This window comes from Durio zibethinus, chromosome 13 (assembly GCF_047325235.1).
Source record: "Durio zibethinus cultivar Kanyao isolate XHJ-2024 chromosome 13, ASM4732523v1, whole genome shotgun sequence".
Taxonomy (NCBI): Eukaryota; Viridiplantae; Streptophyta; class Magnoliopsida; order Malvales; family Malvaceae; genus Durio; species Durio zibethinus.
The window spans coordinates 3,170,640-3,185,296 of NC_143174.1; the positions used below are offsets into that span (position 1 = coordinate 3,170,640).

At 30.0% G+C, this 14,657-nt stretch overlaps 1 protein-coding gene and 1 pseudogene across 8 annotated transcripts; both read left to right on the forward strand.

The window, feature by feature from the left end:
• The first annotated feature begins 729 nt into the window (after positions 1-729).
• Positions 730-3,798, forward strand: LOC149515237 (F-box/kelch-repeat protein At3g06240-like). 7 transcript variants are annotated; one of them, XR_016327040.1, is made up of 4 exons: positions 730-2,058; positions 2,258-2,321; positions 3,276-3,325; positions 3,490-3,798. XR_016327040.1 is itself a non-coding variant. In XM_089742687.1 (2 exons), the coding sequence occupies exon 1, from the start codon at positions 755-757 to the stop codon at positions 1,862-1,864; it is 1,110 nt and encodes a 369-aa protein (XP_089598813.1). In that variant the 5' UTR covers positions 730-754; the 3' UTR covers positions 1,865-1,911; positions 3,276-3,796. The 7 variants fall into 7 exon arrangements, 1 of the variants encoding a protein (XP_089598813.1); XR_016327039.1 differs by having other exon boundaries at positions 3,276-3,798; XR_016327038.1 differs by having other exon boundaries at positions 730-2,042; positions 3,276-3,797.
• A 6,718-nt stretch (positions 3,799-10,516) lies between these two features.
• LOC111303821 (F-box/kelch-repeat protein At3g23880-like) lies at positions 10,517-14,453 on the forward strand (annotated as a pseudogene). Its single transcript, XR_016327036.1, has 3 exons — positions 10,517-11,800; positions 13,096-13,133; positions 14,205-14,453. The product of XR_016327036.1 is annotated as an F-box/kelch-repeat protein At3g23880-like (transcript).
• Positions 14,454-14,657: the final 204 nt, after the last annotated feature.

A 14,657-nucleotide genomic window follows, 5' to 3' on the forward strand; every position in this document is an offset into this window, starting at 1 on the left:
TGATTTAAAATTTAATAAAATTATAAATAAATTTAATAAAGTTTAATAATTTATAATTTATATTTTTATATCGATATAAATTATGATATGTAATTTTTATATAAAATATGATATAAATATAATATTTTTTATAATACGATAATATGAATTATCAAATATAATAATAGATAATATTTAGATGAAATTATTTAGATGAAATGTATGAATTTTTTAATTAAAAATATTTGATTCAAATTTTTTATAAAATTTAATAAAAAATTAATTTTATGTAAAAAAAATTATACTGCGACAAGGTCTTCCCCTCAAAATCACCTTCCTTTTTTTCCAAATCCAAATTTTCTCTTCAATATTTCAGTTTAATTTTTGTTGATAAAATTCGGCTAATGGATCCATAACCAGAACAATACAATGTCACGTTGATACCCCGTTATTCTTGCAGGTAAATCGCTTTCTACTGTCAACTCTAAATTTCTTTTTTTTTTTTCTTTTGTTAATTATTATATTCAATTGTTGTAGCAGTTTAGTGTATATATTTAGTTACAAAGCTTCAGTTTTATTTTTTTATCACTGGTCCAAGCTAAGTTCTTACTGTAACTCTGGGTATTCCATTCTAAATACTTTATTTTTTTTATTTTATTAAAAAATTACATGTATAAGTTTTTCCTATTCGTTAAATCTCCACGATATCATTAAAAAATTTTTTTTATTTTATTAAAAAATTACATGCAGAATTGAGCTACCATTAACGGTGGTGATGGAAATCCTCTCAAAGCTTCCAGTTAAATCCCTCATACGTTTCAGGTGCGTTTGTAAGCCGTGGTGTTCTTCTTTTCAAACCTCTCATTTCATTACCAAACATCAGCATAACGACCTCAAAAACAACAACCTTAATCTCCTCCTCAAACGTTGTCATGGTAACACGCGTGATGACATCCATTATTTCTCTGCACTTTCAACTGAAAAAGGCCAAAACTTTTTAGTAAAAGAGAACATCCACTTACCCTTTTTTCAGAATTGTTGGTTTGCTCCTGTAGTTTCTGGTCCTTCTAATGGATTGCTGTGTTTACATGACGCTGGTAAGGTTGCCCTTTGGAACCCATCAACCAGAGAGTTTAAAATCCTTCCTCAATCCTCTGTGCAGCGCCCTCCTTCCGTAGATTCCACTAGTTTTGGTTGCCTTGGGTTTGGGTTTGATTCTAAAACTGATGACTATAAAGTGGTAAGATTTGTTACTAATTATTTTGAGGAGAATGAAGAGGAAGGCTTTCTAGCTGATTGGAACCACCAAGTTGAGTTGTATTCACTTAAAAGTGATTCCTGGAAGGAAATTTCAGTTCCTGAGGCACATCCTTATGGTTCTCCTTTGTTTAATAATTACATAAATGGGTTTTATTATTGGCAGGCAACTGGGGATTCTGATTACCGTATTCTTTCATTTGACATGGCTAATGAAAACTTTTCAACTTTACCTTTGCCAAAGTTTGGTGGGTCTTTAGCACAATATTATTTGCAACTTCTGGACTTTAATGGATTGCTTGGTGCTATTGTTTACCTAAGGGAGGGAACTGAAATGTCGTTTGATTTATGGGTTATGAATGGATCATGGACTAGACAATTTAGTATTGAATCTGTTTCTGGAGTTGAGAGGCCATTGGGGTTTTGGAAAAATGGTGAATTGTTTCTTGGGGGCTCAAATCATGAACTAGTGTTGTTTGATCCTGCCACCCGAGAGCTTAAGAATCTTGGTATCCATGCTTATCAGAATACAATGCAGCTTATTCCTTATGTTGAGAGCTTGGTTCCAATCAATGGAACATCAGAGCATGAGAAACATATAATACGTCAGCCGGCTGGTAGATATTGAAAAGGAAGAGGGAAAGGGAAATAGAACAAAAGGGCTAAGAAAAAATGGTATTTTTTTTTTCTCTTGGTAAATACTTATGCAGTTGATATTGACTATGTTCCCTTGTGAGCTTCTCCAATAATGCTGTTATTGTTTGGATTTTATGTCCAAGATTTGGCTTCTTCGGGGTGTTTACCTGGTACAGAAACAACCTGGTTTGTAAATTTACTGAAATATGGTCTTACTTTAAGATATGTTTTTACTTTTATTGTGGTAGTTTACTTTTACGGTTTGTTTTTGGTTGTTTTAGTGAATTTGCAAGATTTCTGCCTAGAGAATTGCTTATTTGTTTACCCTTATCTGTGGAATTTGGTAGTTTAGTCAATCTTTGTGACTTTCTTCTTCTTGTTCCAGATAACCGATGAGGTTTTGATGTTAAGCTTGGTGCAACTATTGTTTTCTCTGTTTGCAAAGTTGGGTAAGTGTGCCCTGTGTTGCTTAGGAACGCAAGAAAGGGAAAAAAAAAAAGAGAAAGTTTTAAGCTTTTAGCTCAAGTTAAGTAAACGTGCAGGTTTGAGTTTGCTCCTCATGGACATTTTAAGAAAATAATTTAAATAATTTTATAAAATTCTTTGCTTTAAAAGTCTCAAATATTAAAAGAATGCATTATCTTACAGCAGTTATACATATGAATTAGCATTAGTTCAAGAAGTAAATCATTTTTTAGTTGTAAAGAAACTAGTTTTCTTGTAGTTATTGGATGCAGTAGGGACAAAAATGCTTTAGGCAAAAAAATTAGCCAAAAATTGAAGCAGTGGCAATTTTAATCTGACTTAACATGGTAAAAGAGAGGAACATTCACATGTCATTTAGTTGCTTGCTTCATCCTTGTACTATACTGTTGCAATTTTTTAATGTGAGCGATGTTGAAGGACTTGGAGCATTGTCTGTTATTGTTGATAATGAATTTGTTTTCACCACTGAAACAGAGGTTCATACATTAAGAATGTTTTGATTGTCGAAGAACCCTCTCCAGGTTCAAGCTTCTTGTGTTCATTGATAGCATGTAGCCTAAAAATGTTGTGACAGAAGAACTTGATGTTGTCTACTTCATTTTTTTCTCTTCAAATGTTTTCTTCATGGTTACTTATAAATATCGGAATGTAAGCTTATGTGCTCTCTATAATCCCAGTTTCCAAATCTTCAATACTTAAATACCATCCGTAGGTCAATAGATTTAACAAGCACAGAAAAACAAAAATATATCATAGTTTGGAACTGAAGTTCTTGCGCTTGTTCCTTGGTGTTTAATCATTTTGGTTATTCTTGAGGATAGCTGTGTCAATAATTCTTGCCATGTAAAATTTCGTTCTTAGGGCTCTAAAATAGTATGATTTTTAGCAGTGAATTTAACTTTTTTTGTCCTTTTCAGGGTTTGCCAACCTCTTATCCAAGGATAGTTTATTGAAGATTGGCATAAAGGTAAACTTGATATTTGGCTTTATATTTGAAATTTCATTTTTCCTTGGTAGATTTTGTTGATATGTTGAATTTAGAATATGTTTTGTTTGGAAACATCTTGGTGATAATCTTGGTTTCAATAGTTATGTCATGGAATAAAAGTAATGTCCTTAAACTTGTTCAAGGACATCTGATTTGGCAACGGGACCTTAATCTAGCCGTAAAAAGACCTTTTCCTGAGAAGTGCCAGTTTCAAGTTTCTCCATTATGCTTGTATTTCTTTGAATGTATGAACCGAGGGTGTATGAATCATAGTTGCCAGGTTTAACACTGTGGCGAAAATAGAGTGTCTGATGGAGATAATGTTTATGTTGTTGACTAGCAGGGCTGTTTTTAATGGCAGAGAAATTGCATCTTAGTTTATACAAAATATGCCAAAAGAAAATGGACCTACGTATTTTCTTACCTAAATGGTTGTCATTAGCCACATTTGAGACTGCTTCACCATAATTCTCATTGAATTGATTATATTTTTTATACTTGAACTTTAGGAAAATGTACAAATTGGTATCTAAGGAAATAAAATATATATTTTACATCATGAACTTTCAAATAAAATCTCATTTTAATCTAAATTTTAATATTGTTAACTTATATGGTATTTAATTAATATAATTTTGTTATATGCATGTTATATATTAAACAAAAGTGTTAAATATTCTGTAAAAACCTATATGTTAATGTCACGTGACAAAAAATAATTGATCTCATTATATTTTTTTATGGTTTAGATAAAAAAATATATACATATATTTAATTTATATTAAAAAAATTTTGATAATATGTGATGAATACATAATTTGATAATATTTGTCAAACGATGCATGTATAAATCAATATGATAAATAAGAATAAAGTTTAGGTTAATATAGTATATAATTTAAAATTTCGGAGTTTATAAATTTTATATTATTTGAAAATTCAAAATATAAATTGTACATTTTATATCTTGGGTATGATTTGGTACATTTTTTTATCAAATTCAGATATAAAAATTGTGATTAAGTCTTTTTTTTTTTTTCAAGTCAAAGTTAAAAGTGTAGTACAAAGAGGCTTACGGGGTGAATAACCTATTAGTCTATTTGTCTTATTTTCTTGTATTCAAAAAATAAGTTCAGAAAATAAAATATCCTAATTTTGAATATTTAACTTTCGGGTAAAGTACATAATTTATTATGATCGTATTTTTAAAATAATTATTTAATTATTAAAATTTTTTATTTAGTTACTAAAATTTAAATAATTAATTTTTTCATTTAATCATTAATCTCTAAAAATATACTAACATGATAATACTTAATCAATTACCAATTGTCATGTGAAATCACTAAATCATTAAAAGAATAAATGTATTTTTATGTATTTATAAGCGGATCTTGAGGAAGTAAGCAAGTTATTATATATATAAATACCAAGACGTCGGCAAAGATTGTCGAAGAGCAGAAGGAAAAGGTACATTTCATAATTATCCTATTTAATTTTTTTTCCTCTAATTTCCCAGCAGTTTTAAGTTGAATTTTGTTGTGCATTGTGTTTGAGTAGCTTCCTTCTCAGCAGTAGATACATAAAGTTGAAGGGACTAATTTAGGGATATTGCATTTTGGATGGTTTTTGCCACGAGCTCTTTAAATCTCTCGGGAGGTGCCATTGCTCTCCAAAATTTGCTTTGCATAGATTTAGCAAGAACCGTTGTCCTAGCTTTGTCCTCCATACGTATAACTTAAAACTCTTAGTAATAATTTTTAACTAATGATCTTGTTGGACCCAAAAGTCAAAAGGCCCAAAACATCAAGGTTGAGCCCAAGAAACCTGCAGAGGAAAGTCAAACAGTTAGCTTCCTAAACGTCACCTGCAACTAACTGTAATTAAATTATTATATTTTATATAATATAAACTATTAAATTATTAAATCTACCTATATTATATCATATTACATGTTCTTTTAAAGATTTGACTTACACGTTACTTGTCTTAACTCGATAAATATACATTAATTGGGTTCGTGTCATGCATAAAATATATAAAAAAAACTCCAAATACGGGGTTGGAAGGTAAGGGCATCTCCATTCCCAACATTTCAAGATAATTTCAGGCTTTGTTTACTTTCTTCTTTGTTCAAATACTTACTTGAAAATAGAAAAGTGTCTCAAAATTTTAATTCCATGTTCCTTTGACTTCTTTTATAGTTCGAACATGCCCTCAATCAAGTTGCGTATAGACTTCAACGCATGAATCCCCAAAAACACATGAACAGATCTCATCTGTAGCCATGCAGTAAGGCAAATTAACAAATTTACAAAAAGGACAGCCATGTTTGTTATGGAGACACGACGATTTTGAAAAAAGATAGGTAGGGTAAATTACTAAATTCGCAAGAAGACAAACATGTTTGGTATGGAATAAGCCCCAAGAAAATTATTCTTACAAGAATAAACAAATCTGTATCTGAGATCATTTTTGCAATAAACAAACCTATATATATAGAAAAATGTGTAATTTTTTTCTTTAAGAAAATTTCTATCTCGAGACATTATTATTCTAAATCCGACAACTACCATTAATCGAAAATGGGTGCGTAACAAATGTGAACAATTTTTGTGTGAGGTTACGTTTGATAGGAGGAAATTAAGAAATAAACAATATATGCAAAAAAAAATGGCCAAGGAAAATTGAGGAATAAAGTGAACAACCTTAAGACCTTAACTTTCCTAATAATAACAGAAACTAAAGAAAAAAAATGACAGCCTAAAAATAGGAGAATAGGTTGCAATTTAATGGAAAAAAATTTGTAACTTAATGACAGAAAAAATTGTAAATATTAAATTTTAAATTTTAAATTTTAAATATGTTAAATGTTATTTTAAGATTGATTGCATAAACTAATTGAATTAAATTTTAAATTCAAGTTGAACAAACTTTTTAATGATACTCTCTTATAACTAGGATTCATAATAATCAATAAAACAACCTTCCCTAATTGCAACAACTCTCTAATGACATATTAAAAACATGTAGAAAGTTAAATTAACAAATGCTCAAAAAGAAAAAAGACAAACAAGTTTGGTAGTCAATAAGCGACAAAAAATTCTTTGGATGGACGATATTTAAAATCGATTGAGAACCAAGACACTGTCATTCTGATCAAACAAAACTACTTAATAAATACCATGTTCACATAAAAATCACAGCCATGATAGATGCTGCTCGCATGCATGAACTGATCTCTAATGAATTTTTTCAAACTTCTCTAAATTTGCTATGAATTACTATTCGTTGTTGTCCAAAATATGATTAACCTCCTCTTTCAAAAAAATCCAAAAAAAAAAAAAATTGTATGAAAAAGATTTTGTTTATCTCATTATATCTAGGGAAAATGAGCTTATAGTTTACTAAAATAGAAATCTAGTCATGATACATTAAGTTTTAATAAATTAAGTAGGTAAACTATTTAATCATATGAGATTTATCATGGTCAAAATAAAAAGTTATAAAATCACTTTTATTTATCATGTCTAACATCGATCTACTACATTTAGGATTAAATTTAAGATTTTGTTTTCGGGATACTCCTTAAAAAGATCATATCTTGATTAATAAGAAAAATGAACTTCTATCATTATCAATTAAATTAATCCTTGGGGGTTGTCCATATGCAAATTATGAAAATGTGATAATTAATGTAATTGTCTAAGTAAAATGAAATCTCACTACCATGTAGAGTTCCATTGTACACGGATATTAGTGTTATCAAAATCGCCCTCTTGAATAATGCAATAGACAACCATATAGAGTTGTTGAGTGTTAGTAGAAAGCAAAATTGGTACTGCTTGTAACAATGCCGTCGTATTTATGAGCGGCTGCTGCTATGGTCGCTTGTGTCTCAGCCTGGTTTGGATTAAATCTACAGCCACTTACCTTGAACACCCTCAGGCTCCAGCAACAATTTGCTACCACAACAGCTCCGAAAGCACCGCCAGGGCCGTTCACCTTCCACAAACTCAGTCTGCAATGGCCACCTGCTGCATGTAACTCTGGCCAGATGACTTGCAAACCACCTATCCCTCGCGAATTCACCATCCATGGTATATGGCCACAATATAGCAATGACAATCAAGTGCCCCCTTACAATCCAATTACAAATCGTTGTACCAATGTCACACCTACTCCTGCCAGTAATCTCCTAGTACGCACATGATCATATTATCAATATTTTAGAATTTTTACTTTCCCTTATCTGAAATTATATTAATTTGTCAGTTATCTAACAAATTTTTCTGCCCTTTTTTTTTTTTTTTCTTCGTTGTATAAAAGAATGAGCTGAATCCAATTCTAAACGACTTGGTATCACTATGGCCAAACTTAAAGGACCCTCAGAACTTGAGCGTAAACTTGGATTTTTGGGAACATGAATGGAAAAAGCATGGAATGTGTTCTGATTACCCTGACCAACCTCGTGACTACTTCAACTGTGCATTACAGCTCAGGAAAGGCTTAAATCCAGGTGACTATTTCTACTATATACTTAATTAAACCTTACACTTTTATGAACCAAATAGCCGGGAACTCATGTTACTTCCACTTCCTAACATATTTTCTCTGATACTCTTTAATTATTGTTTGGATCCAGTTGTGGGACTTACACGTGGATCAAATTATACGGTACAAAAAGTTGCAGCTACAGTTCAATCAGCAGTAGGAGCCTTTCCAGAGATTAATTGCAACAAAGTGAATAACAAAGTCCAACTGAAGGAGATTCGTTTATGCTACATAAGGGCAACGCCCCCCCAGACGGTCCAAAACTGTCCAAAAATTGGATCAGGCGATTGTAAAAACCGGAATGATAACATAACTTTCATTAGCTAGTGCTCCTCTCCTCATAAAATCTTTGAATAATGTCCAAAAATAATGGTTGTAACACTTCCGCTTGCACCACCCTCAAAATTTAAGGTTTTCACTTATCTACCCGTATTTTTAAGAAATGTTAATCACTGTCAAACTGTTTAAACAGATATTTAAAATAAATACGTAATCAATGAATTGTTTGTTTTTGAATTTAATAAAATTAATGCGAATATAAAATTTATAATTCAATTGATTCATGTAATTATATGATATTCTACAAATTTAAAATATAAATTTTAAGACCTACTATCCATTTTATAATATGGTGAATTCTTATGAAAAAATAATGCATTTAAATAAAATTTCTTTTAAGTAAAAATGAATCCATGAGAGAAAAAACGTCTAATTCAAGATATTTCTATCATGAGATCATTATTCTCAACTTGAATATTATCAACAATATTGAGAATAGTTTGCATATATGACAAGTTTCTTGTTAGAAAGCTTGGGAATTTGCTATGTTTCATCAAAGTCAAATGATGCTTGGTAGGAAGAAAGAAAATTAATGTCAACGTGGAAAATGTGTTTTTTTACCCATAAAATATATTAGTTGTGTGTAATATGAATTTAAGATTTAATTTAAATGATTTATATACTTAATTTATGTAAAGTTTAGAAGCTCTCTTTCCCAGCAAACAAACAAAGAATATTGATAAAATAAATGTAAAATGATGAGAAAAGAAAAATAAGAAATTAAAAAGAAAAGTTACATATTCTGTTTCTCACTTGAAGAAGTTAAACATAGAATCTCAATGTGTAAATTCAATTTTCCTATATTTCACAAAAAAAAAAAAAATTCAAAGATAAAATAGATAAATAATCACTTAACTTTATAATTTATTTAAATAGTTATTTAAGTATTAATTTTTTTAATTTAATCATTTAAATTTAAGTAAATAATTTTTTATTATTTAACTATTAGTGTGCAATGATATAATTATCCTGTTAACTATTAGGTGTCACAGACAATTCATCTTGACAATATGATATTATAATATTTGAAAAATAAATAAATTTCAACTACTTAGATTTTTAAAAATTTTTATTTTGATCGCTAATCCTTATAAATTTATAATTTGATCATTAATAAATAAATTTTTAAATTTTATAAAAAATATAAATAATAATTTGATATTTTTATTATGTGAAATTAAATTATAAAAAAATACTTACTCAAACTTAATATATTAAATTTAAAAATTAATATTTATTCTTAAAATTAAATGTCTATTTATGTATTTTACCCAAAAGTCAATTGTCAATCGTAGCTGCATTAATGACGTTGAACTAACCCAAAAGAAGAGGCTCTTCTTCTTATTAAATGGATATATCTTATCAAATAGGAGTTTTTTTCCCTACACGTCTCGGTGACCACAAATCTCACCGACAAAGATGACAAAAGAAATCAGAAAAGAATTTTTTGTGCATAAGCGGCCTTGAGCTGGCAGCTATCTTGAATTGATAAACAAAAAATTTTATTTTTCAGACTGTAACTTATATAAAATAGAAAACAAATTAGACCAAATAAATTAATATTTTGATCAAAATTTTGTTAATTTTTAAAATATTAATTTGATACCCAAATAAGATGATTACTATAGAATTCCCATCTAGTCACGCCTAATGAGATTACGACGGGCAACAATTTGATGAAATTAGTTAAAAGAACAGTACCAAATTTTTTATTAAAAATATTTAATAAAAATATTTTAATAAGATTCAATAAAAAAATTATACTGTGACAAAATCTTCCCTTGAAGATCACCTTTCTTTTTCCCAAACCCAAATGTTCTCTTCAATATGTCAGTTTCATTTTTTGTTGATAAAATTCAGCCAAAGGATTAACACAATCTTACGTTGATACCTCGTTATTCTTGCAGGTAAATCGCTCTCTACTCTCAACTCTAAATTTATTTCTTTTTTTTTTTTTGTTAATTATTATATTTAATTTTTTATGGCAGTCTACTGTATTTGTTCAGTTCTAAAGTTTCAGTTTTGTTTATTTATCTGTGGTCGAAGCTAAGTTCTTACCGCAACTCTGGGTATTTCATTTCAAATATTTTAATATTTTTTATTTATTTAAAAAATTACATGTACAAGAATTTTCCTATTCGTTAAATCATCACGATATCAACCAACTTAAATAAAAAAATAGAATAAGAATGAAGAATGCTTAATCCCTGAGTAATCACTTTTGTAGTTTTGTCAGTTTTGTCTTTTTATTCAATCTAAAATTATAATTCAATGCAGTATGCCTTACCTCACCTAGCGAATATAAATAAGATCATTAATCAGAAACAGAGGAAATAAAAAACATAACAGAGGGAAAATGCAGGGGTGGAGCAAATGCAGAATTGAGCTACCAGAGACGGTGGTGATGGAAATCCTCTCAAAGCTTCCTGTTAGATCCCTCACACGTTTCAGGTGCGTTTGTAAGCGGTGGTGTTCTTCTTTTCAAACATCTCATTTCAGTACAAAACATCAGCATAACAACCTCAAAAACAACAACCTTAATCTCCTCCTCAAACGTTGTCATGGTAACACCCATGATGACATCCATTATTTCTCTGCACTTTCAACTGAAAAAGGCCAAAACTTTTTAGTAAAAGAGAACATTCACTTACCCTTTTTTCAGAATTGTTGGTTTGCTCCTGTAGTTTCTGGTCCTTGTAATGGATTGCTGTGTTTACATGACGCTGGTAAGGTTGCCCTTTGGAACCCATCAACCAGAGAGTTTAAAATCCTTCCTCAATCCTCTGTCCAACGCCCTTCTTCCGTAGATTCCACTAGTTTTGGTTGCCTTGGATTTGGGTTTGATTCTAAAACTGATGACTACAAAGTTGTAAGATTTGTTACTAATTATTTTAAGGAGAATGAAGAGGAAGGCTTTCTACCCGATTGGAACCACCAAGTAGAGTTGTATTCACTTAAAAATGATTCCTGGAAGGAAATTTCAGTTCCTGAGGCACATCCTTATGGTTCTCCTTTGTTTAATAATTACATAAACGGGTTTTATTATTGGCAGGCAACTGGGGATTCTGATTACCGTATTCTTTCATTTGACATGGCTAATGAAAACTTTGCAACTTTACCTTTGCCAAAGTTTGGTGGGTCTTTAGCACAATATTATTTGCAACTTCTGGACTTTAATGGATTGCTGGGTGCTATTGTTTACCCAAGGGAGGGAACTGAAAAGTCGTTTGATTTATGGGTTATGAATGGATCATGGACTAGACAATTTAGTATTGAATCTGTTTCTGGAGTTGAGAGGCCATTGGGGTTTTGGAAAAATGGTGAATTATTTCTTGAGGGCTCAAATCATGAACTAGTGTTGTTTGATCCTGCCACCCGAGAGCTTAAGAATCTTGGTATCCATGCTTATCAGAATACAATGCAGCTTATTCCTTATGTTGAGAGCTTGGTTCCAATCAATGGAAGATCAGAGCATGAGGAACATATAATACGTCAGCCGGCTGGTAGATATTGAAAATTAAGAGGGCAAAGGAAATAGAACAAAAGGGCTAAGCTTTCATGGTATTTTTTTTCTCTTGGTAAATACTTATGCAGTTTATATTGACTATGTTCTCTTGTGAGCTTCTCCAATAATGCTGTTATTGTTTGGATTTTGTGTCAAAGATTTGGCTTCTTCGGGGTGTTTACCTGGTACACAAACAACCTGGTTTGTAAATTTGCAGAAATATGGTCTTACTTTAAGATATGTTTTTACTTTTATCATGGTAGTTCGCTTTTACTGTCGGTTTTTGGTTGTTTAGTGAATTTGCAAGATTTCTGCCTAGAGAATTGCTTAGTTGTTTACCCTTATCTGTGAAATTTTAGTAGTTTAGTTAATCTTTTGTGACTTTCTTCTTTTTTCAGATGACCAATGACTTTTTGATGTTAAGCTTGGTGCAACTATTGTTTGCTCTGTTTGGAAAGCTGGGTATGTGTGCCCTGTGTTGCTTAGGAACAAAAGAAAGGAAAAAAAAAAAAAAAAGAGAAAGTTTTAAGCTTTTAGCTCAAGTAAACGTGCAGGTTTGAGTTTGCTCCTCATGGACATTTTGAGAAAATAATTTAAATAATTTTATAAAATCATTTGCTTTAAAAGTCTCAAATATTAAAAGAATGCAGTCTCTCACAGTTTTCTTGTAGTTATTGGATGCAGTAGGGACAAAGATGCTTTAGGAAAAAAAATTAGCCTAAAATTGAAGCAGTAGCGATTTTAATCTGAGTTAACATGGTAAAAGAGAGGAACATATATATGTCATTTAGTTGCTTGCTTCGTCCTTGTACTATACTGTTGCAATTTATTAATGTGAGTGATGTTGAAGTGCTTGGAAGAATGTCTGTTATTCTTGATAATGAATTTGTTTTCGCAACTGAAATAGAGGTTGATACATTAAGAATGTTTTGATTGTTGAAGAACCCCTTCCAGGTTCAAGCTTCTTGTGTTCAGTGATAGCATGTAGCCTAAAAATGTGGTGACAGAAGAACTTGATGTTGTCTACTTCATTTTTTTCTCTTCAAATGTTTTCTTCATGGTTATTTATAAACATTGGAATGAAAGCTTATGTGCTGTCTATAATCCCAGTTTCTAAATCTTCAATACTTAAATACCATCTGTAGGTCAATAGATTTAACAAGCACAGAAAAACAACAATATATCATAGTTTGGAACTGAAGTTCTTGAGCTCATTCCTTGGTGTTTAATCATTTTGGTTATTCTTGAGGATAGTTGTGTCAATAATTCTTGCCATGTAAAATTTCATTTGGAGGGCTCTAAAATAGTATGATTTTTAGCAGTAAATTTAACTTTTTTTTGTCCTTTTCAGGGTTTGCCAACCTCCTAGCCAAAGATAGTTTATTGCAGGTAAACTTGATAGTTGGCTTTATATTTTGAAATTTCATTTTCCCTTGGTAGCTTTTGTTGATATGTTGAATTTAGAATATGGTTTCAATAGTTATGTCATGGAATAAAAGTAGAATATGGTTTCAATAGTTATGTCATGGAATAAAAGTAATGTCCCTAAACTTGTTTAAGGATATCTGGATTGGCAATGGTACCTTAATCTAGTCATAAAAAGACCTTTTCCTGAGAAGTGCCAGTTTCAAGTTTCTCCATTATGTTTGTATTCCTTTGAATGTATGAGCCGAGGGTGCATGAATCGTAGTTGTCGGGTTTAATGGTGTGGTGAAAATAGAGTATCTGATGGAGATAATATTTATGTTGTTGACTAGCAGGGCTGTTTTATGGCAGAGAAATTGCATTTTAGTTTATACAAAATATGCCAAAAGAAAATGGAACTACGTATTTTCTTACTAAAATGGTTGTCATTAGCCACATTTGAGATTGCTTCACCATATTTCTCATTTGAATTAATTATACTTTTGATATTTGAGCTTTGGGTAAATGAACAAATTGGTACTTGAAAAAACTTATAATTTGTATCATGAATTTTTAAATAATGTATTATTTTAATCCAAATTTTAATAATATTAACTTGTTTACGTAGTATTTAATCAGTATAATTTTATTGTATACCGATTATTATATATCAAATAAAAATGTTAAATATTTTGTAAAAACTTTGTTATATGACAAAAAATGAGTGATCAATATTAGGTATTTCTTATGATTTAGGTAAAAAATATATACATATTTTTAATTTTTACTGAAAAAAAAAAAGATGTTTATAGTATATGTGGTGAACTCATTACTTGATAACATTTATCAAACAACACATGTATAAGCTGAAATGATAAATAGGATTAGAGTTTGAATTAATATAATACATAATCTAAAGTTTTAGAGTGTATAAAATTTACATTATTTGAAAGTTTAAAATACAAGTTGTACATTTTATTTGTTGATATCAATTTGTACATTTTTTTTCAAAATTTAGGCATCAAAATTATAATTAACTCTTTTTATTTTGTGCAGGTGAAAGTAAAAAGTGTGGTACAAAGAGGCTTACAGGGTGAATAACCTCTGGTGCGGGGGATCGAGCTACATCTGCTACGAGCTTAACTCCAGTTATTCTTCTCCTCTGTGTCTTTATAATGTGGAGTAGTTAAAAATCATTAATTGGAAATCAAATTTGGAACCTTTTTATTATTATGGAAATGTTTATGTTTTATTTAAGATATGTAGCATTGGATGATTTATACATAAAAGTTCATATTTTAGTTATAGCGCTTCCTTTAATGATTTATACAATCTTTATTATTAAGAGTACGGCGGATAATTTGTATATCAATATCGTATTTGTTTCGTATCAAATTAATTTAAAACACAAGAATTGTATTGTCAAATTCTTATCAAAATGTTAAATGTGAAACACATTTTTATTTCGTCAAATTCATATAGGGTTTTTGAAAAAATTTTAAATCTTGT